The sequence below is a fragment of the Anabas testudineus genome, chromosome 14 (assembly GCF_900324465.2).
Source record: "Anabas testudineus chromosome 14, fAnaTes1.2, whole genome shotgun sequence".
Classification (NCBI taxonomy): domain Eukaryota; kingdom Metazoa; phylum Chordata; class Actinopteri; order Anabantiformes; family Anabantidae; genus Anabas; species Anabas testudineus.
Window position 1 is genome coordinate 176,668 of NC_046623.1, and position 25,431 is coordinate 202,098.

The following is a 25,431-nucleotide window of genomic DNA, read 5'->3' on the forward strand; positions in this document are numbered from 1 at the left end:
TTTGATAGTCACCTAACTATTAGCAGGAAAGGTTACAAATGTCATTATGACACTGACAATCAATTGTTCTCCATTGCTCTATGGCTTCCCACAACACACACTTCCCTCACAATGTACAGTGGAACACATGGTAAAATAGTGTGCATAGCTGTACTTTATGTTGGTGTAGTATGTATGTACTTTGCAATATGTGACTTACAATGGATACGGAAAGTATTCAGACCCCCTTAGGTTTTTCACTCTTTGTTATATTGCAGCCATTTGCAAAAATCATTTAAGTTCATTTTTTTCCTCATTAATGTACACACAGCACCCCATATTGACAGACAGACACAGAATTGTTGACATTTTTGCTTATTTATTAAAAAAGAAAAACTGAAATATCACATGGTGGTCATAAGTATTCAGACCCTTTGCTCAGTATTAGCAGTATACATAAAACTGCTTTTGTCTATTCCTCTCTTTGCTGGCCTTGCTATGCTCTGCCCAGACATTCAGACATTATTTTCTGTGTAACTATAATAAGAATGCTACAAAGCAACAAGACTCAAGTCAAGCACAAAAAAAGTGTCTTTTGATTAATTAGGAGGGCGAGGCTCTCTAAAAAAAACATTTAAATGAGATATTTCTACACTGCTGCCAGTCTCTTCAGTGAGACTGGGTTTTAGAAGCCTTTGTAATCACTAGAATAATATGGGAACCAGATTCTTTTTAATCTGCACACAATACACACAATTCTTTAGTCTACAGATAAAGCTCATTCTTTTCGCCTAATACTTAAAATTAACTGTTTCAGTTCATTTTAGTAAATGGCTACCAAAATAACATTTCTTTTTAGCTAATTGTTAACCCATTAGCTGTAAGATACTGATTAAACCAATGAAGCTGTATAGTGCAAAGTTAAAAGAATGAGCAGTAACATGAAATACAAGTTGCCGGTACTTATGTACACAGTATTTATGAGTGCCCATCCTCTACAGGAATGGGATAATAAGACTAAATAGCATGGAAAAAGATGACTGTTGATAACAGATATGAAGGCAGGCACAATAGGTTTTTAATCAAGTTAATTTGTTAACATGGTCAAAAAAAGATTCTGATGTAAAGCAGGTATAACAATTTAAGATGTCGATATCAATAGGTGAGAAGTGGATCATCAGTATTATTACAGTTCATCCTGAGGCGAACATTGATGTTTGTAAGGTTTCACGCCAATTCATTCAGCAGTTGTTTCAGTCAATTTCAGTCTGGGTTTAAGTGCTTGAATCAACAGACAGCAGCCTACTGAGATGTCCATATCTAGATTAGACTAGGAGATTCTGTTGGTGGCTGCTTTACAGAGGCTCCGACAGCTGGAGGCACCTGAAAGAAAGATTTACCAAGTAAAGTACAATAGCACACTCACTAACATCAATGCTGTGACCCAAACTGCAAATATATCACAGAAGGCTGGGGGCTCAATGATGGATGTGTGATGATTTTGTGGGACAGTGCTGATTCACACCAACATTTTACTGACTTTGAGTACTTTTTTATATTTATCTGCATGTTTTGTTTAGTCGTAGGTTCTTTAAGAAATGCACACAATATTTTTTTCTAAAAAAGCATATAAATACTTTCCTTTTTTTCAGTGTTAAGCTTTAACGCTTGCTGCACATACTGTATGTTTCAAATGAGAAGCCTTCTAAGGTTATTGTCTATAAATATGAAATGTGAGTTTCATTGTCAAGAACCTTAAAGTAACACAGAATGTCAAACCTAGAAATGTTTATTTAGTTCTAAACAATCTAAAATCATCATATGTCATCTTATGTTTATTCAGTGAAACTTATATGCAAGTATGGAAGCAGCTCATATCCAACAATGATAACACCTATTCCATAATGACTGGATTTGACGCCGCTCTCCTGCAGCGTAGTATCAGCAGTTTAGGACCTGCTGCAGAACAGATGACAGTCTGTGTGCAAACCTGGCTTCAGTTATGTTTATTGTAGTTTTAGGCCAGTGTCTGGACAATTATACTATAAATAACGGCCTATTCTGTTCTTCGGTGTGGGAGCTGTCTGCATCTTACCTCTGTTGTAGTATGAGAGATGGCTGAGCCCAGGAGCTCTGCCAAATCCTGCTCTGACTTAGTAAGTGGATGAACCTATAGCATGGTATTAAGGACAAAGTCATAATTAGATTGTAACCAAACAAGCTTAATGTACATATGTATAATGAAATGCCCAATATGTGGCACGCAGGTCAAGTTTAACCACAGTTACAACAAACTGTGCAAACTGTGATTTGAAGCAGACAATGAATTGCACGTGTTAATTAACACAGCTCAAATGTTAAAGATATAAGTATGCAAAAGCCAGTTAAGGATTGTTTTCTACTATTCATTATCAACAATCCTGGGTGAAACCTGAATCTGTTACCATTTCCACTTTGTTTGGGAATGGTACTTGCAAATGTCTTTTATCAAACAAGCCCAACAAGAGGCAGCTGGGAAGGATTTTTGATGATAAACAGTAAGAAAAGTATTCTTTGTGGGCCTGTATGTGTCAACAGGTGTATCACTAATTACATTTAAAAAACATATCCCCTTCTTCTTACTTGTCAGACCAATTTTGCATCTCCAAATCCCTTTTCCTTTCCATTTTGTGCATCTAGAACATTTACAAAAATATGACCCAGTGAGTTCACTGAAGGCACGAAGAGGAAAGACACGAGTAGGTGGCAGCAATTCCTTCTCCCTGCAGTATTTAAAACAGCCGGTCCATGCAGATTCAGACTGGGCCAAATCCATAACTCAATCATTAGGGGTGTTTATAGCAAAAGTAGTGCTTTAACAACTAATTGATTAGTTGTACTGCTTATATTACAGGGGAGTGTGATGGCACGATACACAGCTGCTTGCGGAATGGTGGAGAATACAGATCCACCTGCAGAACAAAGTGTGCGTCCAAAGTCATCCAAGGCTTAGAAGAATTTTATATTAAACGAGCCCGTGTGGCATGGAAGAACCACAGTGATGCACAAGCACATGAAAAGAAAAAAACACTGATGAGCATCTACTGGTTGCGCAATCACCTTGCTCACAACATAGTGATGAATGATGTTACCATAGAATAGCTAAAATTAAAATGTTGCAAAGTCAAATACTAAATCTAAAAGCAGCCAATAATGGTAGCAGTAAAATATAAACATTTTTTGTAACTGTTGTGGTTTTTAGCGAATCTTCAACTGAACAAAATATTTGTTTGATTTTTGTAACAATTGTCAAAACAATGTCACAATGTTTTAAGCATGGTTGTCAAGTTGCCATCTGCAGTTGTCATTAAAACAACACAAATATTGATTTACACAAATTGTTTGAATTGCCTGCCATCCTGGTTACTGACATGCAGCCAATGTCAATGGTAGAAGATGAAGGATTCAAAAAAATTATAAGCATACTCAACCCAACTTGTCCATATATCTGCAGTTAAAGCCATTTTGCTTGGTGGTGTTTATAGCAGACTTCACTTTGTCAAATGCCTCCTGGTACTTCCCAACAATTTTGTGAAGTGGGTTCTTGATGGAAGAAGTATTGCCAACAAAGCATACCTTGGCATTAAATGTAATTACATTGTGAATGACTGCAAGATGATGTCTGTCTTCCTTACCACCATGCCACTCAAAGACATACTTTAACCAACATTGCAGAGTGGTTGGAAGAAGTAGCAGTGAAATTTAAAAACTCTTTTGAGAAGATTACTGCCATCATATGGCAATGATGCAAACATTGTGGCTGCTGCAAAATTATTAGAGTAGAGGATTAGAGGATTATTACAGAACAAAAAAAAAAAGACAATGAAATGTGGACTGATCTCTATCGCCTAAATGCCTGTTTATTATCTGTTAAGTGACGATCAAATAGATTTATTTTGGGTTATTGAAACCCAGCTGCCGCAGGAAGAATATGTAATTCTGAATGAGTTATTTTGAATCATTAAACGTTCCTTCTGAATTTAGTTTTTAGTGCAGATAAAGTCATTACAGTAAGTGACTAACATTTATGTAGATGTTGATAAAACCTGCCTCAGCACTGCATTTAATTCACTATGAGACTCAAGTGGTTCCACTCAAAATGTCAATAAACCCACTCACTGTTTTAACCCACTCACACCCTTAAATCTTGTTTTGACATACAGTGTTGAAATTGATAATTTAACAGTTTTTCACTAAAACCCTCTTCTATCTGACCGTTTGAATGTACTGTACTAAACTTTTCTTCATCTATTCCACTACAGTACATGTACCAACATAGAGGAGGGCAGTCACCTTATCTTCTTAATAATACGGGAGCCTCACTCCAAACAATCCTCGATACTGTTGCCCCTCTGTAGTAGAAAATAGGTCATTTAGGGGAAGCTAGCTCCATGATACAATTCAGAAATCTGCATGTACAACATGTACAACAACTCAATTCATTTGCCAGATCTCACTCGTAGTTGTACTTGTACTAGACTGCTTCTTCCCTGTAGCTCAATAATTAATTAATATAAACCATCAACATGTCTCTTAGAACCCATCTCGACTAGACTGCTCAAAGATGTTTTACTTTTAATCAGCACGTCCATATTAGATAAGATCAAGCTATCCTTACTATCAAGCTAGCTACCACAGGCTTTTAAGGTTGCTAAAGTCAAACCTCTCAGGGGTTTTAGCCAATTACAGACCAATTTCCAATCTGACTTTTATCTCTAAAATCCTTCAATCAGTAGTTTCAAAGCATATGTGACCACCTGTTCTAGAATAACCTGTATAAAGATTTCCAATCATCATAGCAGAGCCTTTAACTATCAAGCTCCTCTACTATGGAACAAGCTCCCAGTTCAGGTTCGGGAGGCAGATGCCCTCTCTACATTTAAGACTAAACTTTGCTTTTTTAATAGAGCTTATAGTTAGTGATGGCTCAGGGGACTATGGACAATCTTAGTTATACTGATATAGATAAGCCTGCTGGGGGACCTCTACTGATCCACCTCCTCTTGTCTCCTCTCTTCTATCCATTTAAATACTACCACTAAATGTCATTATCTTTGTGTTTTCTCTCTTCCATACTTGTGTTTCCTCCTCTCTGTCTCCCTCTCTGCACTTGTGCTTGCACAAGTGGGGTTGTTGGGTTTTCTATATAATTATGTATGCAGTAATATTTTGTAAAGTCTTGAACTTGAAACACTGTAAAGTGCCTTGAGATGTTTGGTGTGATTTGGCGCTATACAAATAAAATTGAACTGAATCAAATTGAATTATATTAACTGCTGCTCTATCCGACTGTCCATCATTCACCGATGCAAATGCTATCTTGATTTAAAACCAGACCAGTGGAGCCTGCTTGAAGAGCTTTCTACTGCTCTTCAGCCTTTTGAATGTGCAACTGTTTTTATGAGCGGGCAAGTATATGTCCTCATTGCCTCTTGTGTAAAGGTTATTGAAGTTCACTCAAGGTGCTGCCTTTGATTCAGATTCAGTGATGTTCTTCCAAGCCACAGTTGAGCAGCTTCGAAACAAATGGAAGCAACTATTTGAACAGATAAGACAGTAGATAATTTATTATTATGTACACTGCTCTGGAACCAAGGTTCAGCAGAATGGAATTTCGTTCACTTGAGCAAATTAGAACATAGCCTGCAAAAAAAGAGCCAGCCTTTAGTACGAGCATGTGGACATGCTGACATTTTAGCATTACAATTCGAAGTTGATAGTGAATAAGAAATGTTTGTATAAACAACACCAATAGTTTTCCTTTTCTTCTGCCTCTGTATCAAACAGTAACATTTGTTGTTTAATTATAATTTATAGTTTTGATATTTTAACAAATTCTGCTGCTTAATATCTTATTGCCGGTGTATAACTCTATTTATTTATATTGTGGATATTTAAAGACCTTTTAGTGTTTAAAAACTGGAAAAAATGTGTTTTATCCAAGGTTTAAAATGTAAAAATTATAGATAGTTAAACTCAATATGTGGCTTTTGCATTTTTTAATAGTACAGTTTCACATATAATTAACCTGATATAGTTTTTTTTAGTTATATTAAGCTAAATTAATTATTAAGCTTAATACATCTAATAAACAAAATTGTTCAGGTATATATTTATACGATTAATTGTCAGAGTGAAAAATGTGCCTGGGGTGTTTTGAAGGATGCAGACTGTCAATATACTGTATGACTAGTGCTTCAGCCAAACATTATGAACAGACATCAAGAAATTATCAAAGAATTGTCAAGTAGATCTTGCCTTGCATCCATGAATGTGAATACACTCACCTTGTTGCAGAAGAACATGTAAACAGAATGAGAGTAGTGTTATTTTGAGAATGTCTACAGTTGGTTAATGCTGCACCTTCTGTAGATGTGTATATAACCTGGCCATTTTATATAAAAATAGCAAAGGTGCATTTTCTTCTTGCACTAATTGCAGAACGCCTACTCTTCAGTACCCTCCTCCCTGATTTATAAAAAACGTATTGAACCAAACAGAAAACCATGAACCAACTAACTATCGAATCCAATCTTTTTTATAAAGCACTTTAAAAACCAATACAGTTGCCAAAGTGCTGTACACAAACAACATGACCTCAGTCTTTTTTATGGTTAAAATGTAAAAAATCAGTTGACATCAATGCCTTAATTTCTTCAACACACTGTAGAAGCTGTTTTATTGCGTAGGAGTTCTCCTTTCTTAGTGGAACATAAATTGGTCTGTCTATCTGCATAAAAGTGAAATGAGATGCCATGTTTTTAGAGAATTGATCCAAGAGAGAGTAAGTAGAACAAGAGTAAGAACGAGCCCAAGAATGGACCCTTAAGGCACTCCAGATGAGAAAGTGAAAAGGAGGAGCATGCAGTTCCAACACGGACACAGAAAATTCTAGGACCTAAACCAATCTAAGGCAACACCTTGAATAGGATTGGATGGTTTACTGTATCGAAGGCAGCTGTTCCATGTCCAACAGTACCAGAACAACTCAGTGACCAGAATCTGTAGATAAAAACTATTAACAGTGCTGATTCAGTAATATGTTGATTTCTAAACCCAGACTCAAACATTTCAAGAATATTGTCCTCCTCTAAGAAAGATTTTAACTCGGAGTAAACATGTTTTTTCCAAAACTATAGAAAGAAAAAGAGTGTTTAGAGATTGTCTGAGCCAGGCTTCTTATTTAGTGGTGTAACCACTGCATGCTTAAAGCTTGCAGGTACAATCCCACTTGCTACGCTTGCATTGTTAATTTTGAGCACAGGGTTGAAAATTATGTCTTTAAAAAGACGAGGTGGGATAGGGTCATTGGAAAGTCCAGCAGGCTTCATATGGCTAATTATTTCCTACAAAAAGAGAAGCTCAAACTGGTTAAAAAAAGCAGAGCATGTGACAGCAGCTGGACGATTATAAGAAGAACTAATGAGGGGCTCTAGTGCATAAAACCTTGTAAAAGAAAATTTCAGTTCTCCAGACAGGTTGGTTGTGAACTACTTGGTTTTAGCAGTTTCTACACTTCTCTGCTAACAACGCCAGCCGTGCCTTAACATCTGGAAAGATACCTTTAGCTTGTCTTTCTTCCATTTATGCTTAGCTCTCCTGCAATTGTGTCTGGCAGCGCCCAAAGCATCATTTAACAAGGGCTCATGTTGAGGTTTAGAATGCCTAGTTTTCAGTGAACACACAGTGCCCAATGCAGTTTGACAGGCTGTATTAAAGCGAGAGGATAATACCTCAACATCTGAATCAAAGCATGAGAAATCAATTGGGCTAATTACTAAATTATGAGTGCGAGCGTTGGAGAACTGAGAAGCAGCGGAGGAATTAATAACCCGATGGTACTGCCCAGGAGTGCCTATTTTAACCACATGACAAAGGAGAGGCATATCCAATACAACAGGCATATGGTTTAAAAACAGTGCATCACAACCTTCGAGGTTAAGAACAGTAAAACTGTGTGCTAGGACAAGAGTGTATCTACATTTTTGTGTGGTGTCAGACACAAAGTTTTTGGCCAACGTCTTCTCCAGGCAGCACATGGACGTTAAAATCGTTAGGTTAGGAGGTCTATATATAACAAAGCACAACACTGGAAAAACGAAGCCCAGCTCAAATAGGTTAATCTCAAACCTGGAATACGGTGCTGTCAGTATAACCTGTTTACAAGCATAGCTTTGATGACAGTTGCTTGTTGACTTAAAAAGAAAGAAGCAGGCCACATACACTGGTGCCATGTTGTTTTATTTTACTTTTGAACCAAATCATGAATTTTGTGAATTCATGGTTGGGAACAGTAAAACTTTGTGCTAAAACAAAATCAACCATTCCACCACTATTTATTATGTGCCATCATCAAGGTAACTTTAGATAGTAGAAAGGTTATATGACCTCACATAGAAAAACGGTGCAGATATAAATCTAATGTTATCAAAGTGTTCACTAAGTGAAAGTCAATGTGCCACTGTAAGTAAAACTTGCTAGACCATTCTTAAGGCACAGTAAGAAGTAGTTATATTGTCTCACATTGTTTAATGATACAATAAGTGTGGTAAAAAATATATATGTTGGTGTAGGTACCTCCACATCAGTAGTCTGCTGGAAATGTTGCATCAGTTTCATAACACTGCTGAGGCTGTTTCTGATGCAGTCAATGGACTCCTTCTGTGTAGCTGTGATCTCCTTCACCTGACAGCACAATGCTGCATGTTTGGCCTTAATGGCTCTCAGGTTCTCCAGCATTATCGCCGGATTCTCCTGTTGGCACAGTGTCAATGTTCAGCCTGTACACACTTAATGCTCAAGTATGCAGCCTTCATTACATTTTACCTGTTTAGCTATCGTGTATTGTATAATAGCCCTTTCCATGTTGCCCATATAAGGCAAGAGAAAATTGCAGCATTCAGAATTTAAAGTAAAATTTTTAGAGACAAGTTGCAAACCATTGGCAGAACCTCCAAACAGGAATTTAAAATTCAAATACTGCTAGATAGCTAATAGGTTCTGATGTCCTGTAGACAGGAGATGGTGGTGAATTGAACCTGTCTTTATCTGTGTGACAATATTCAAAGAAAGAGCTGTGGTACTTATAGTTATCACCTCAGCAGGACATCCATTCTCTGTTGTGTTGTTGATGAAGTCCAGCTTTAGCCGCTTCTCAATGTATTCCAGATCAGCCTCTGATTTGAGGAACTGCAAAGACACTCAATGTTACACCTTGACAGTACACTGGGAAGTTTATGCTGCTTCCTTGAGCTCCTAAGTAGATATAGTTTATATTATACAACTTTTTACAGTTTTTAGTGCTATAGACAAAGGCTGGTTTGTTCGAAAGACTTACCGAGCAGGAATGACCAGCTACTTTTTGTCAATGGGGCCATACTTTCTCACATGCTTAGCACCCGAATGCACCTCCAGACATACTGTCCAAAAGGGCCTGAAATCCACTGATCAACTCAAGAGTGTATGCTTTTTGTAAATAAAGAAATATACCTTCCAATATTCAAGCAGACCTTTTTAGATTATAGTTGAAGTGAAGTATATGAATATTAGATCATTCTGACGGTCGCACTAAAATAAGATCACCCTAATGAAACCCAGTTTTAATTCAGGCAAAGATAACATATATAACATACATAACTGCTGCAGAAATGTGTGTGAAACTGGTATCACTATGTATTTCATAATGACTGAGATGTGCTATTAAGCATCAAAGTCAGGTTTGCTGTCATTTTGTGTGCAGTGATTACTTATCAGTTATTGTTTAAAAGCAGTTTTTAAAGGAAATCATCCTGATCATGTTGCTATGTGGACTTTAGCATACTCAGCCAGAGTACTGTGTGTTAGTAGCCAACACATTGACATACTGATCTATGTATCTGTTTTTCATTACTCAAATTATACTCTGTTTATTTTCAGATTTTGCAATAAGCAATTGCACAATGGCCTTTCACCAGCCCATCAGACCAAATCATGGCCCAGCTATAATTTTCTGATACAGTCTGGAGATGTAACAGTAGTCAGTGATCAGCTGGTCTCTGCTGTTTTCAGATGCTTTGACAATACTATTGCACTGCTAGCTGTCTGATACAGTAGTGCAATGAAGTCAGAGCACCTGCCATCAGCTGAAACAAAGAGTTTAATAACTTTTACTTTTCTTGGAACCATTTCTGGCCAAAACCCTCTTAACATTGCACTGGTTTTTAAGTAGGGTCACCAGTAGTACAATATAAAAGGTGCACTGGGCAGATAATAAACTAGCTTAGGTAGGCTGAACTTTCTCAAGGCCTAGTAAATTACAAAAATCTCCTTTTGTCTATTGGAAAAAAACTTACACATACACTCTACAGCTCTATGCAAAGGTTTGGGAAATGTACATAGCAATAACTAGTTCCTCTATATTCATACTCAGTCTGAATTGTGTCTGCTTGATACATTATACTTAATACTTAATCTGATAAATACAGAGGAGAATTAACATTATTGTTAAGCTGCAACTAAAAACGAAATATTCTTTAACCACCCTGACAGCAGTGCCTGCAGCCAGTTAATGTATGTACACTGCATCCTTGTTATTGCTAACAGCGACGATGGGACCATGTCTGCACTGGCTGAAACCTCAGCGCTTTTGTCCTGCTTTCAAACCATATACTGGCGGTACGCACCCAGGCCTGTTGAATGGCGCAAAGGAGTTTGAATTGTTGCTTAATATTGCTACACAGAGGAAACCAGGCCATACTTATGTGAGGGTTCTCTCGTACCAAAAAGGCATCGACTAAAGACCTGCTGTCTCTAGAATCATTCAGATATCATTAGAGTTTTAGAGTATGAGTATTTAAGAGTATGAATATTACTGAAAATAGAATATTGTACATAATGCTTACCATAGCCTCCAGCTTATCGACTGTTGTCTCCATGTTGAATACTTCTCGGCTTGATGCGGACTTCGTGATTGGCCAGCTGTCAGGAAGTAAGGAAACCGATTGGGTAACAGTGTGGGACAAGAGCCTGCACTCTGCCCTGTGGTTGCACCGTTTTACTGCCTGTCTATTAAAGCACGTCAAACCCGTCACTGCAGGGTGGAGGTCGGGGCGGGAACACAGGTCATTGGAGTCTTAGATACACGTAGATACACACACGCTGATAAATATTTCAGTATAAAAAAGTGACAATATCACTATCTGAGGTTCGTGTACAGTGCGTGTGCGTTTAACCGTTTTTTAATCCTTCAAAAATACACGTGGCTCAGAGATGTTTATCATCGGTTCAGCAACAACTGTTTTATCTGTTTGTAATTAGTTTTAGCCCTGCATTTTTTATTACTGCTACCACACAAAAGCGGTAATATGTCGTTTTCTTGTTGCCTTGAATTTGGTTGCTAGTAAAGCTTCTTAAAGCTGCTTTAACGACTCGTGGTCGCTAGGTGTCGCTACAGGAACCTGTCAAATCAATTATGTTATGTACTCATAACTGTATATACTTTATATATAGTCTACTGAACTACTTTGCTGTTTTCTCTTGTATCTACCCACCGCGCCACCCAACGTTTATACTAACCTGGATCATCCTAGCCATGTCTACTGATAGGTTTATCAAACATTTCCAACACTGTGATTTAGCCACCGGCACCACCCCCCAGCTTCACCGACCGCTGCTTCCTCAGCTCCCTCCCTTGAATCTTTTAGTCAGCCTGAATGCTGCGCTTGTGATCCCGCTAGCTGCCGCTTTTTCTCGTCATGTTCCCTACAATTTGAGTTGCAGACATTAGCCTTGGTAGGTAGCCTTGGGGCAGAACATATGTATAAGCATAGGATGTAGGATATGTTGATATAAGAATATGCAGACAAACAAGCCAAACAACAAACAACAAGTATTTTTTTTATTGATAATATTTGGTAGGTGCCCAGTAAAAATAATTGGCTTGTCGATTAACAGCTGGCTATCCCGAAACTGCTAACCCTAAACAGCTTCTGATAAATCGAGAAGATAAAGGCACGAATGGGTGGGTTTTGCTGGATCAAAAAAGGCGATCAATTTACAAAGCATCAACCTGTACCTGGCACCTGTTCAGTCAAGGACACCTGAAGCCAGCTGTAGCGAGTAGAAAAAACTGAACATAACTGATAGGAGAGAAGCCATTCAGCCAATGACACCATACGCCAGTTGTAAGGAGTAAAAGAAAAATTAGGTAATTTCAAGTGCAGTACGGATAGGTGTGAATTACTGATGATACACAAGTAATACACGCACTGGCCTAATAGCATTGAAGGACTAAAAAGAAATACAGGTGGAAACAGAATCTTACACCATCAGAGAGCAGTAAATGGAGGGGGAAGCATACATTTGTAAAAGCAATAGATGACTTGCATAACCAACAAATACCTGCAGACCTAACATTGTTTGTAGATGGCTCTTGCTACAGAGATGAAAAAGGAAATCATACAGGCTATTGCATAGCTCAGTGAAATTAGGATGGTGCCACTTTCTCTGACATTGAAATCCGACACAATAAAAAAGAAATACAATATACTAACAGTTGACCCTGACCCAAAAACAGCTTTAAGCTGTATTGAATATTAATAATAACAATATTTAAGAATGATGGTTGTTGAATATAGTATGATTTGCTAACAATAAGAATCAATACACAAATAAAGATGTGTATTTGGTTAAGTATTTAGATTATTTTGAAATATTATGGTAAAGATAGTTCTTGTCATCTTGACCATTTGCTGTAACAATGTCTGCCTTGGGTGTGGGGCATTTTACACTCTTCAAAGAGGGATTATTAATGTTGGAATATATATTATGCTTACAAAATTATTTTACTCATTTACCCAATGGAGTAAATTCTCAGAATTCACAATGTAGCAACTCACTTCACCCTGCGCAGTGAAGCTAGTGATTTGTATACTGTCACTGTATAGATTATTTTAAAAAACACATTACTACAAGAATTCAGACAAGACAGAGGTTATTTTGTTTGGTCCTAAACATCTCAGAGACATGATGTCTAATCATATTGTTACCTTAGGTGACATAGTTAGTCTTAAGTTATACTATGAGGGATCTTGGAGTTATCTTTGTCCAGGATATCTCCTTTACATCAGATATAAAAACCAATATGTAGAACTGCCTCTTCTACCTGAGGAATATTGCTAAACTTCAGGAGTATCCTGTCTTAATGTGATGCTGAACAAGTATTCCATGCATTTGTAACTTCTAGACTGGACTATTGTAATTCACTATTAATATAATAATTGCTTTAAAAGTCTCCAATTACTCAAGAATGCTGAAGCCAGAGTTCTTAATAAAATTAGCAAGAGAGATCATGTTTCTCCTACTTCTCTCTCCCTATAAATTCCAGAATAGAATTTAAAACACACTGCTCACATATAAAGCTTTTAATAAGCTTTTATATGTATATAAAGTTTTATAATATTATAAAGAACTCATAGTTCCATATTTTCCCAGCAGAGTGCAGGTCTACTTGTGGTTCTTAGAGTTTCCAGATGTAGAATGGGAGGCAGAGCCGTAGTTGTGCTTTCTCCTCTCTGTCTACATATCTCTGTACTTTTCTGCAAGTATATCAGTCTTAAAGCTGTATATTTCCAGAGTACATTTACTGGTCATACCAACCTCCCCAGTGTTTGGCCTACCTGTTGTTTTTTGTTTCCTACTGTTATTTTCTCTCAACTCTTTCCACTCACCCCAACCGGTCAAAGTAGATGGCCGCCCACCCTGAGCTGGTTCTGCTGCAGGTTTCTTCCATTTAAGGGAGTTTGTCCTTTCCACTGTTGCCTAGTGCTTGCTTGTTGTTGGGTTTATAATATAATTCTGTATATAATTTAGAAGGTCTTAAGATATGCCAGCTAGATATGCCTCTATGGCAAGGGTGGCCAACCCTAGTCCTCAAGCCACAGCCCTGCGTGTTTTCCAACTATCTCTGCCTTACCCTCTGCTGATTACACGGAAATGCAGAGATAGTTGGAAAACACGCAGGGCTGTGGCTCTTGAGGACCAGGGTTGGCCACTCCTGCTCTATGGTAATCAAGTCTGATTCAGAGTCGGCTTTCTGTACTCCAGCCATCAGTTTTGTCTTTGGTTTGTTGTGATAACCATATCCTTCAAAGCATGCCAGGAAGGAAGTACATAGTTGGGGTCCAGCTTGTTAACGAACATCCTTTGTCTTCCACCATTGAGTGGCTGAGAATCCATAATCCCCAAGTCCACCAGGCCTTATCAAGCTCCTTTTGTCTTCCTTGTGGAATAGGCAGAGGGAAAAAAAATTATGTATTGTAGACACTGTGGCAACAAAGTCAATATAAGTTAAAAGTTATTTAACAAAAAAATGCTAAATTATTATATCTAAATAAATTAACTGTGGTAGCAAAGATTTGCCACAGACAAATCAATATACAGTAGTTAAACTGAGTATTAACTACAAGACATTACAAATCACACAGGGTACAAAATCACCTTTTCCTGCAAGAATGTCTTCTCTTCTCCCACTCTGACATCTGTTTCCCCTTTAGTATAATGTTTTAACCAGCGTTCTGCACTGCTTCTCCAGACCTGCACAGGGCTCCAGTTCTATAGCAAATGCCAATAAACCTCCATGGTGCCAGGCAGTGACCACAGGTCCCACTAGAGGATGTTGGGCACCCAGGCCATCTTCATGAAGTCTGTTGTTTGGTCAGAGACATTCACATCGGTGGCCTGCTTGTGGTCATCTATCTTCGCCCATTTCTTTAGTAGTACTACATTTTTGCATAGAGGCCTATTTTTGGCAATTGTCAGTCATCTGCATCAATTTCCTGGCATGGGTGCTAATTCAAGTTAATCATTTTATAAGGCTAATTGATTATTTGCAACTATGTTGCACAGCTGAGAACAGTTGCACTAACGGTTAGTTAAGTATCTGAACAACAGCAGTTTTTGTTTACAAGCCCCAATAGGTAACAATAGGTTCCAATAGCCAGAAATAAATAACTTTCATAAGAGACCTGTCAGTCTATTGTTGTCCTTAGGAAGGAAGGCTACTCAATTCTAATAATTCCTGTTAACTACTCTCTTCAAAGAACAGCACAAATTGGCTCTAATTAGTTTATAATTTTATTAACACTAAAGATTTACACTACTGATACCAATCCCCTCTGCACACACTCACGCACGCATGCTTTCATTGTTGCTGATTTGGGGATTTGGGTTCAATGTTGGACTGTTTCCATCTTTTTATAGTGTTGTGCACAGTATATGCAAACCAATCCTGCAAGAATCCAGCAAAGTACGCTAGTTATATTTAGACTAGCTAATTTATATGGCCATTTATTTAAAGCATTCACACACACACACACATTGTGCGGTTGGAAAATAAGCTTTTCACCTTCCAGATTCCACTGCAGGCTTCAGAAAATACAGTGCATTTTTACAAGCATGGGCACATTTCATCTCAACAAACATCACAGTATTTTAAATGTCTTATAACACAAAATGTGTTCAAACATAAACAAAGCCAGAAGCTAAACCTACGTGTTGACTCTGGTGTGAGATTCCAATATTACAGTACATGAACATGTACTGAACCTACTAAAATATGAAAAGTGAAGCTTGTTTTACAAACACAAAATTATAATGGCCACATATAAAAACCTACCACTGTAAAGATATCAACAGGGGAGATGTTACTGTAGGATTAACAACATGGTTCAAGACTACTGGTACTGTTTTGCAACACATCAATCACTGAAGGACCTCATTAACAGCTGTCTGAGGGTACATCACTGGAAGCTCCAGCTTCTCACACTCTATCCGCTTCAGGGTTAAGTGCTGGGCGATCTCATTAGGATCAGTATGGAGTGCAGCAGGAACATGCTAAAAAAGAGAGTAACATCTGTATTAAAAAGGACGACAAACAATAAATATATAAAATAATGGGAGAGTTGGGACTTTAACAGTTAACAAATTTATTAAAATTAAACTAAAGTTCCAGTACTCAGAAAGATGTCTAAAAATTATTTTTTTTATTTTAAAAGTTTTCATGGATACAGAGCAAAAAATACATACTTTTTGGTATAAAAGCCTTCATCAGTGTAAAGAATTTTCCCAATACTTACCTAACCAACCTGACCTGTACATGTAGGATTGAAAAAATTAAAAATAATAGCATTTACAAAGATAACATATTTTTACAACCCTAATTACAAAGAAGTTAGGAAGGATGTTGTGTAAAATCTACATGAAAAACAGAATGTGATCATTTGCAAATCTGAAAAACAACAGAACACAGAAAACATAGCAAATGTGTAAACTAATTGTAAGCATCACCTTCTTTTAACAACAGTCTGTAAATGTCTGGGAACCAGACCAGTTGCTGGAGTTTTGGGAATGCAATATTCTTGCCTAATTGAAGATCCTAACTGCTTAACAGTCCTGGATCTTTGTCGTGTTATACATGTTACGATGCTACAAATATTTTCAATTGGGGAAAGGTCTGGACTGCCAGCTGGACAGTTCCACATTTTGACCTTTCTCTTTTTTTACTACTAAGCCATGCTGTTGTCATAGAGTATGTGCAGTATGCGGTATAGCATTGTCCTGCGAAAATACGCAAGGCCATCCTTGGTAGCAATAACTGCAATCAAGCATTTGTGTAAATAATAATGTGAATAATAGTAGACACCCAGGCTTACAGAGGACTTATAGAAAGCTACAGGTATCATTGTCTGGTATGGTAACACCACACAGGCTATAGACACAAATTAGACATGTTCTCTGCTCTTGTACAAAAGCAGAGAACATAATCAGAGACTTACTCAGCCCACACTCAGACACAAACTCTGAACCTCAGACAGAGGCAGGGCAGATATTATCATTACACACAGAAAGGTTTGGGAAAACAGCTTTTTCCCTGCCACAGCAAGTATCTGCTAATAATATATTCTGTAAGGAGAATTCATTACATCCAGCCGCATTAATACTTAAGCCATCACAGTATGCTCATTGTATTTTTTTCCCTATATGTTTCTTCATATAAGTGGAGAGTCAGGAATTCAAATACCTCAGTTGGTAATCTCCAAGACCCGCATAATTTATATTAATATTGAATCATGTTAACACAAACAACAACTGGGGCCCACTAAATGCTACAGGAATCTCTATTATAGTAGCTAACTAGGGGGGGGGAGGAGGGTTTTAAGTGCATATTGTTGCCAGTGTATCTAGAACACAACATTAGTCATCATGCTGGCCTACTACTGAGCTTGAGATGAAGATGAGGATTAGACACTTGACCAGTCATTAGCAGCTAGTACACAAAACGTCTTTGTTCATATATTTCTTCTAATATATCACAGTCACACTCAGTACCTAAGATCTGTTCTTCAGCAGAAGAGCAGAATGTCAGGACCACAGGTTGTATTGTTGAACAATTTGGCAGACAAAGGGGTTTCATATTACAGGATGATGTTGTGTGAAAAACCTCAATAATTTAATAAGCCATGATGTTCCAAGAGAAAACTGTGACAGCACCAACGCTGCAATGCTGAAATAGACATGGCTGTAAACCTGTACGGTGCCATGTAGATGTCAGGAGCTGGAGTTAAGCTTAGATGAGAGGGCAACATGAAAAGCTGTGCATTGAGGACAGCATTGTTGATATACACAATTGATGAATATTTACTCTGATGCCCATTCAATTATGTTACCATGTCCAAAGGACAATAAAAATCAAACAAAGAAAGAAATATAAATTAATAATAATCAAATTAAAAACCAATTACAAATTATTTAATTACATGGTTATATATTTAATTTAAAACACTTTTGGAGAGAACAATGAGCAGAACAGTTCACAGATCCCTGCATTAAAACAGTGTGCATAACTCACCTTGAGCTCGGATATTTTGCTTTCCCTTGTGCTGAACTCACGTAGCATATAATTTTTTCCACCCTGGAATCAAAAACAGCATCACCATTTCTTACTTATTAGTGCCTTTACCATAGTGCGTCATGTGAATCATGACCTGGAAGTAACCAACTTGCCTCATGATAGAGTCGTGTGTCATTTATCCTAATCAGTACCCCGTCCACTCGTAAAAAGAAGCGCAACAACAAGAAGAAACTAGTGGGCATCACCCTCTGTAACATGAACATGACACACAACTTTTTATGCTGTGAGTCACTTTAACGAAGCATTTTTCATTTAAACTGTTAGAATGCAAAGTTAAATCACAAGCCATAGATTCTGAAAGCAAGTGTTGGAATCATGGATTTGAATCATTTGTATAAGCTGTTTGAAATAAAACCAACACTCACAATTTTGACACTGATCATTGAGACTCCATGGTCATGCAGCTCATCCTCAAACAACAGCACCTCATCAAAGAACATGATCTGTTCCCGAGCCTTCAGCTTCTCCATGTTGATACGTTCTGCAGTCTCAATCACCTTCCGATAAACAACAGGTAAAAATCAAGCAAGTCTGTAGGAACTCTGAGGAAACAATATAATAACACTGTGTTTTTTATGACCAATTCCATCATCACAACCTCCATGGATCACATTTTAATCGTGCACGGTCTTATCAAGGTTAGGGACATTCAAATGCAAACAACATAAATTGTGAAATTGTTGATTGTCAACCCTGGTGAGTCAGGTGAGCTGCATGGTAGCTCTGCCATTGGTGTGCGAGTGTGTGAATGGGTGATTGAGAAGCAGTGTAAAAGAGCTTTAAGGGCCAAGTGCTTTAAGTGCTTACCACATTAATATTTATGCACTGACTGACACATTAATAAAATCTTGTTTTATGTTATCTCACAAAATTAACATATTAAAACAGCTTAGTTGTTAGACAGAAATGGTCATCAATTCTCTGAATTTCAAAAAAAGTTGTTATCATTCTCAAATGCAAAAAGGCTGCATTGGTGGGAAAAATTGCTGGTGCTTAAAGTCACCTTTCCCCTTCCACAGCTCTTCTGTAGTTACCATTTACAAAACAAAAGACTGTAAAACACACTCGTGATGACACTGTGTTGTAACAGCAACTCTTAAGTACCAAACAAATAAACTTAAACAGAAAAATATTTCTGAACCTTTTAGAGTAAACCAATTACTTAAAAATAAAAGTTTTTAGACACATCTAAAGCTCAGGTGCAAAATATGAGCTAAACACATGAGTAGCAAAGACTTTAACTGTAGCTAATAAACAGTCAAATGCAGAAAATAAAATGTTATTTTTTGGTAAATTCTGATCCCATCCAATTTTCACATTGGGCACAATTAAAAGCTATTAAAATCTAATGCTTTTAACTTACTGGTGCTGTAACTGGTGCACAATTGGGAATCATACCAGCCTGATGGTTGGGATGGAAATAGTCTCATTTAAGAAGAACTCAACATACCTCTTAACTAATATAACTTAAAAACACATTTGTATTTGTTCTCACATGTTGTTGCAATATGTGCTCACCATTTTAATTATATTATGTGCATAAGTTATTACATTATAGGCCTTATGAGTTTCTGTAAGTGGAAGTCGAGCTATTCAAAGACAATAAAAAATTCCTCTAATTCCTCCTGTAATTTGTAGACATTTGAGGAAATACTGTACATAACAAAGGAGACAGTGTGATAGTGTGTTTTTCAGAAAATAACCCACCTTTATCTGCATACCTTCTCCCATCAGAGTACCTCTGTAGTCTGTGGTATATGTCCAGTCGTATGGTTTCACCACCTCTTTAGGGTGTTCAGAATCCATTCTGGAAGGACAGGGGAGTCAGTCAATGACGGAGAGAGACATTTCAAGCTAGTGTCCATCAATGAAACAAGCCCAAATACACTAGTACAACGCAAATGCAAGGTAATAAGGACAACAGCTAAACATATTGTCCACTTAAACCACGGGTAGCATCACACATTAACATAGATAAAGCACAATTACCATGTGTGCCTCTTGAACCATGTGCAGAATAACGTTAATTTAGAAGTGTCTGTCTCTCCTTTGCATCCACATTAGCTCTGTCCCACAACGCCATAGTGAACTTTTGTCTGGTGACCCGTCCATCAGAATAAAAGCTTGCACATACTTTTAACAGTATTTAACATTATGTAACATTGCTACTTTAAATAAAATTTTAACAACTATATGGACTTAGTAATCATGGAATTACAATAGAGATGTAATAAAAGGATGACAATGACAAACCAAAAACATCTTAATGAAACATGTCTGAGTCACTCAATATTTAAAACTAAACATATGCACAAAATACTAAAACAAAAAATACATATAATGAGTTAGAAATGCCATTGTATAAAATGTCATTTAAATTGAGAAGTCCTCATTCATACCTGAGGGTATGAATGAATGAATGAATATTTTAGAAGTCTAGTTGGAACTTTTTGATGGATTTATTTTTATTTTACACCACCACCTTAGAGTCACTTAGAGTCATGAGTGTCTGCAGCCTTTGTTATACACATGCACGTTTGCAGAAAGCTGATTGGAAATTTTGTTTTTTCTAATCCCCTCCCCCGTTTACGGTAGCCATATTTCCAGTTTACATGACTCTGAAGAAATCAGCTTTCTCGAGAAAGCTCTTAAATAGGCACCTGAGTTACATTCTGCATTCGGGAGAGCTGACTGTAAGATGGTTACTTGCCTGTAACCACTTCAGAAACAGTGTGAACCCGCCAGGGTAGTCGCTTTCAGATGCAGATGGACTGCTGAGTCCTGTCCAGAGAAGCTGGCTCCTTTGTGTTGTTTTATGCATTTGTTAGGCTGTTGTTTGGTCTCTCTTATGTTCAAATCTGTACATTCTAAACTGCACTGAAGTGAAGTTGAATTGCATATGCTACATTGCTTTGTTTGTGTCTGAGTGTTTTTATCTTTGGGGTCGACCAATTTCGGTCTCACTGTGTTGCTTGGTTGGAAATGCACAGGGATGCTGTGTTTCTTAAAGATGCTTCTTGAAGAGTTTTTCCTACACTCCCCAACATAACGAATGACAATGCTGTTACATCTGTTGTTTTCTTTCCTGTTTGTTGTGGAAGCGCTCCTATTAGATCTTTTTCTGGATTTACCAAAAGCCCAGTTAGGATGCCTCCTTGATGTGGGTTTTTCCTTTCTCCTTTCCCTTTGTCCTAGTAGGGATGCTCTCTGCCCGATGGTGTAGGGTTCTGATCACTCTCAGTGTGTGCTCCAGAGTGTGGTAAGTCAAAGAATAAATACTGATCAGAATGTGTGGGTTTTCGGTAAACTTCAATTTTGAGGGGGCCTCAATATGCAGGACAGCCAAGCATATTTCTCTACATACCTGAACCAGTGGCTGGGTGTTATCACTTAAAGTGCCAGGGGTGCTACTCTCTACCGCTACCATGTACAGACTGGCCACAATTGGGGTCACAGGTGAACCCATGTTACAGCCATTTTTTTACTTGAAAGTGCTGAGGCCGAGGTCATGCAAGGCACATATGTGGTCAAGGTTGAAGTTGTTTCTGTCGGAAAGTGTGCTATCTTACAGCCTACAGTGCTGTGCTTTTTTTTTTCAGCTGATCTTAGTAAACGTACAGAACTTTAAGTTGCCACTCACCACACAGCAACCATACCAACCCACAGAGCAGCAGTAAAAAGAAAGTGTGAGGCAGATTCTACAAAGAATGTGATGATGACTACTGAAGGAGAAGGAGACCAGACTGATGTCATGATGACTACTGAAGGAGAAGGAGACCAGACTGATGCCTATTTCAGAGCTTGGCCTTGAATAAGATCAGTCACATTTTCTTAAAGTTGTTAACTAGTGGAAAGCTGAGCTTACAGAGGACAGAGAAATAATAGAGCATAGTGATGAGGAAAAAAGGGGGCCATCAAAATAAAACGTAGGGACACAAAATCAGCTCACAGTGATCACTGCCCCACCACCAACACCAGGCTCTGCATACTGTATCAACTGTACTGTATCAAAATTATCTTCTTGCCTGCTCTCTTGCCATTCTTGAGCACAGGCCACCTTGACAGTGTCCTCCATGCTGCTGACTTGCTTTAGGGCATCAATGGCGTTGAATTCGATCCCGTAGCCATCTGTGTGTTGGATTCGCAGTACATTGTCCCCAAACAGCATCTCTGGAAGGGAGGGCATATTCATCTCCTCTGCTAACCTGGAAAGACAAGCAGCTGGCTACTGTTAACTTTGAAAAGATGATGCTGCCACTTTAGTTCACTTTTGTATACATTCTATTAAATGTATATCAACATAATTTATTACCGGTAATTTTTAACAAAACAGTTACGACAACATAAAAAGTAGGTTTGTGTGTTTTCAGACTAGAGTATAACAAATTCAATGCACCAGAGACATGAGAAGTTCTGGCACAAATAGAACTAGTGCAAAGAGAGCAGAGTAGGGAAAAGAGCTATGCATGAGATACTTTCGACACAGACCTCGTCAAACAGAGTAGCTTAATGGGAGTGTGTTGTATTTCACACTTTTAATGAAGCTGATCCTATGTACACTGGCCATTATATTTCTAAGATTAGGATTCTGAAGACTTGAGTTTGCAAAGAGGTCTCAAACAATGATACTGTACAGTATTAGCATTTCTGATAATGAAATATAAAAGAAGTAAGTAATCTCAGGGTTTTGTAAAGGCTTTGGTGAGTGATGGAGCTGACTATGTACACACAGGCTGGATAGGGCAGTGGTAAGATTACCGCCCTCAATGTGGGATACTGGGGTTGAAATCCCTACTGTGGCCTACCTCCAGTAGGGGTCCTTAGGCAGAACCTACTACTACGTCTACCCTGCCTTTGCCTTGTACCTCGCTTGTAAGTCGCTTGGAATAAAAGCGTCTTCTAAAGGTAAATGAAAATAAATACAATTATATTAAAATCTAATGTCCTGTCATTTTGCACAACTTATATAGGTGGAAAAGGTGTGCATGACTAAAATCAGCATTTCTACTTGGTTTCAATAATGCAACATATACAATATTTTCCGTTTTATCTTTTGATAACGCAGAATGGTAGTGGTTAGCATTTTTGCCTCACAACCCAAAGTTTGCATGTTCTTACTATGTCTGTGTGGGTTTTCTTCAGGAACTTTGGCTTCCTCGATGTGGTTAAATTTATTGGTGACTGAGTGTAAATGGCTGTATGTCTCTTTATGCCAGAAGGTGATTAACTGACAACCTATCCAGCATATACGTTGTATGTTTAGGAGGCAGCTGTGGCTCTGGAGATAGAGATGTCTTTTTACAATCATAGGATCGATGGGTTGATTCCCAGCTCCTCCTGTCACATGTTAAAGTGGCGAAGACACTGAACCCTAAGTTGCCCCCAGGTTAGCTGTCTGGCAGCACTGCCATTGGTGTGTATGACCATTTATCTGTGTGTGCGCTTGTGCGTCAATGAGAAGCAGTGTAATAGCGCTCTGACAGAACATTAAACAACTGAGTGTATGTCAGTGAAGTTTCTCAGTCATCCAGGTGAAGGTATCTGGAAGTTGAGTCATGGTAGTCTGAAGACTGAACAAGCTACTTGGATGAGCAGTGAAGTGTTTCGACCTAACACAAATGAAACCCAGTTGCTATGACTCAAATTCCAGATAACTGAGTGCATATAATAAAAGTAGGTATGAAATATTTACAAGTACTGTATGCTAAAAATAATAGAAACATCTCACCGTTCAATGTCTTTGGATTTCATTATGTGGTTTTTGGCAGCAGTCACTTTCCATGGTCCAAAGGTAAAGTCCTGCACACTGCTCTTGAATCCATGTAACATCATTCTGGACAGAGACGCCAACATTAACTACAAGAAAGACCAAACTGATTAAGGCATTTGGATGATGTGTAAAGAACTCCATCACGGGTATTGAAAGCCAGCCTGTGGGTCAGGAGTTTAGAGCAGGTTGTCCACCAATCTCACCGATTACCATTACACAAATTTCTGCACATTCATGTTAGCATCTGTCCACCACGACATGTAGTTGAGCTCAGTGGGCTATAGATATGGAAAGCCCAGTCGACCACAAAGCACAAAATGATCAACTGGAGCAATGCCATGTTGTCCATAAAAATCAATTAAAAATCAATTAAAAATAGTGCGACAATGTGGAACAATTCAGGGAACATGTGAGACACTGTTGAAAAGGTGAGTGTAGAACTGTTGCTTAACTATATGTGAACAGTTTATTATGGGTGTTAAACCATTGCTTATTTCTTGCATGGTTTCAGGTGGTGGGGTGAAGCCTTATGTAACTGTTGGGTGTAAACAAGTAGAGGTTTGAAGCCTCCTGTAAAATATTATTTTACTCTACTGACATCTAATGGGTCAATTTGTGTAGCAAAGTAGTAAGTCACCTCATGGTTTTGTGTAGTCCTCGGTGAGGGTATGGAGCTCAATTTATACACACATGCTGAAACAGAAAATGGGCTTGGCTGCTGAATCTAGTTTATCAGTTACAGCATGGTAACATTACTTATTTACATAAGGTTGTTAAAACACAGTGCCTGTAAATTGAATTTCTGCAGTTCTAGGCCTACCCTGGGGGTCTGGGGTGGGCCAGAACGCAAAGAGTAACAAATTATTGGCAGTACAAAATGTTTTTTAATTATCCAGCTGTTCAGATAGCATTTCACTAGCATTTTAACATCCCCTCCAACTCCTTACTCAACTCACATACAAGCTATACTTATAGCTATACTACCAAAAGTTGTTTTGTTGTATGTAACGTTATTTCTTTATTTACATTGTTACTTAGTCCAGTCGGTTGAGGGATTTATTTGCAGATTTGTTTTTGCAGCCTCTACAGAGTAACAAGAAAAGGCTTTAATTAGCTTCGCTAAGTCGCACATACAGTATTCAAACATTCAAAGGAATACTTTGGCTGTTGTTATTCTCCTAAACCATATTTGTCAAATACACATATTTAAACGTAATAACTACACATGTGCATTGCTGTACATTGTTACCAATACACTAGAAACAACGAACCAGAACGTACCGGAAACTACTGGACATGCATTTGTTGCCATTTGTTGCCTATATATTATCTGTCAACAGAACAGTAACATACAGTAGCAGACAGTAAGGTTACACTTCGCTTTCCCGTGTCCTTTACATGTAACGTTAGTTAGACGATTTTTATCTGCTTCTGCTTCACCATATTTCCTGAAGACGTCTAGGTGATACCGAACATAAACTACAGTCCCCCATGACCACAAAGAGTCAGTAAAATTGTGTTAAAACACAGGTTAACGTAAATAATCGGTTTACCTGAGTGTTGTTGACAAGTGTTACATACATCCATATCATGGAGGATATTTGAGTGCAACAACGAAAAAGCGCCCGGTTATTAAACTGTGTTCGCGCTATAGTTCCGTCAGCCATTGATTAACGTAACGCCAGTTTCTGCACGT

The 25,431-nt window shown here is 38.0% G+C and overlaps 1 protein-coding gene across 4 annotated transcripts; it reads right to left on the reverse strand.

Moving 5' to 3' along the window:
• Window positions 1–346: 346 nt before the first annotated feature.
• tiprl (TIP41, TOR signaling pathway regulator-like (S. cerevisiae)) lies at window positions 347–25,401 on the reverse strand. Of its 4 annotated transcripts, XM_026370150.1 has the most exons (12): window positions 25,289–25,322; window positions 24,373–24,428; window positions 23,694–23,821; window positions 21,991–22,170; window positions 19,673–19,772; window positions 18,331–18,462; window positions 18,058–18,153; window positions 17,903–17,965; window positions 9,115–9,207; window positions 8,596–8,772; window positions 2,075–2,149; window positions 347–1,362 (listed from the first exon to the last, which is right to left on the reverse strand). In XM_026370150.1, the coding sequence occupies exons 1-12, from the start codon at window positions 25,320–25,322 to the stop codon at window positions 1,300–1,302; spliced, it is 1,197 nt and encodes a 398-aa protein (XP_026225935.1). In that variant the 3' UTR covers window positions 347–1,299. The 4 variants fall into 4 exon arrangements, with proteins under 4 accessions (XP_026225935.1, XP_026225932.1, XP_026225933.1 ...); XM_026370147.1 differs by lacking the exons at window positions 347–1,362; window positions 2,075–2,149; window positions 8,596–8,772; window positions 9,115–9,207 and adding an exon at window positions 15,311–15,888 and having other exon boundaries at window positions 25,289–25,324; XM_026370148.1 differs by lacking the exons at window positions 347–1,362; window positions 2,075–2,149; window positions 8,596–8,772; window positions 9,115–9,207; window positions 24,373–24,428 and adding an exon at window positions 15,311–15,888 and having other exon boundaries at window positions 25,289–25,401.
• Window positions 25,402–25,431: the final 30 nt, after the last annotated feature.

Bases quoted from the DNA above. Each gene is read 5' to 3' on its own strand.
- tiprl (XM_026370150.1), bottom strand. From the start codon at position 25,322: ATGGATGTATGTAACACTTGTCAACAACACTCAG. The intron at 18,463-19,672 runs GTGGGTTATTTT...GTTTATCGGAAG, and splicing joins GAGAAGGTATGCAGATAAAG to GTGATTGAGACTGCAGAACG. The intron at 2,150-8,595 runs GTACCTACACCA...ACCATGCTATAG, and splicing joins AGCAGACTACTGATGTGGAG to GTTCATCCACTTACTAAGTC.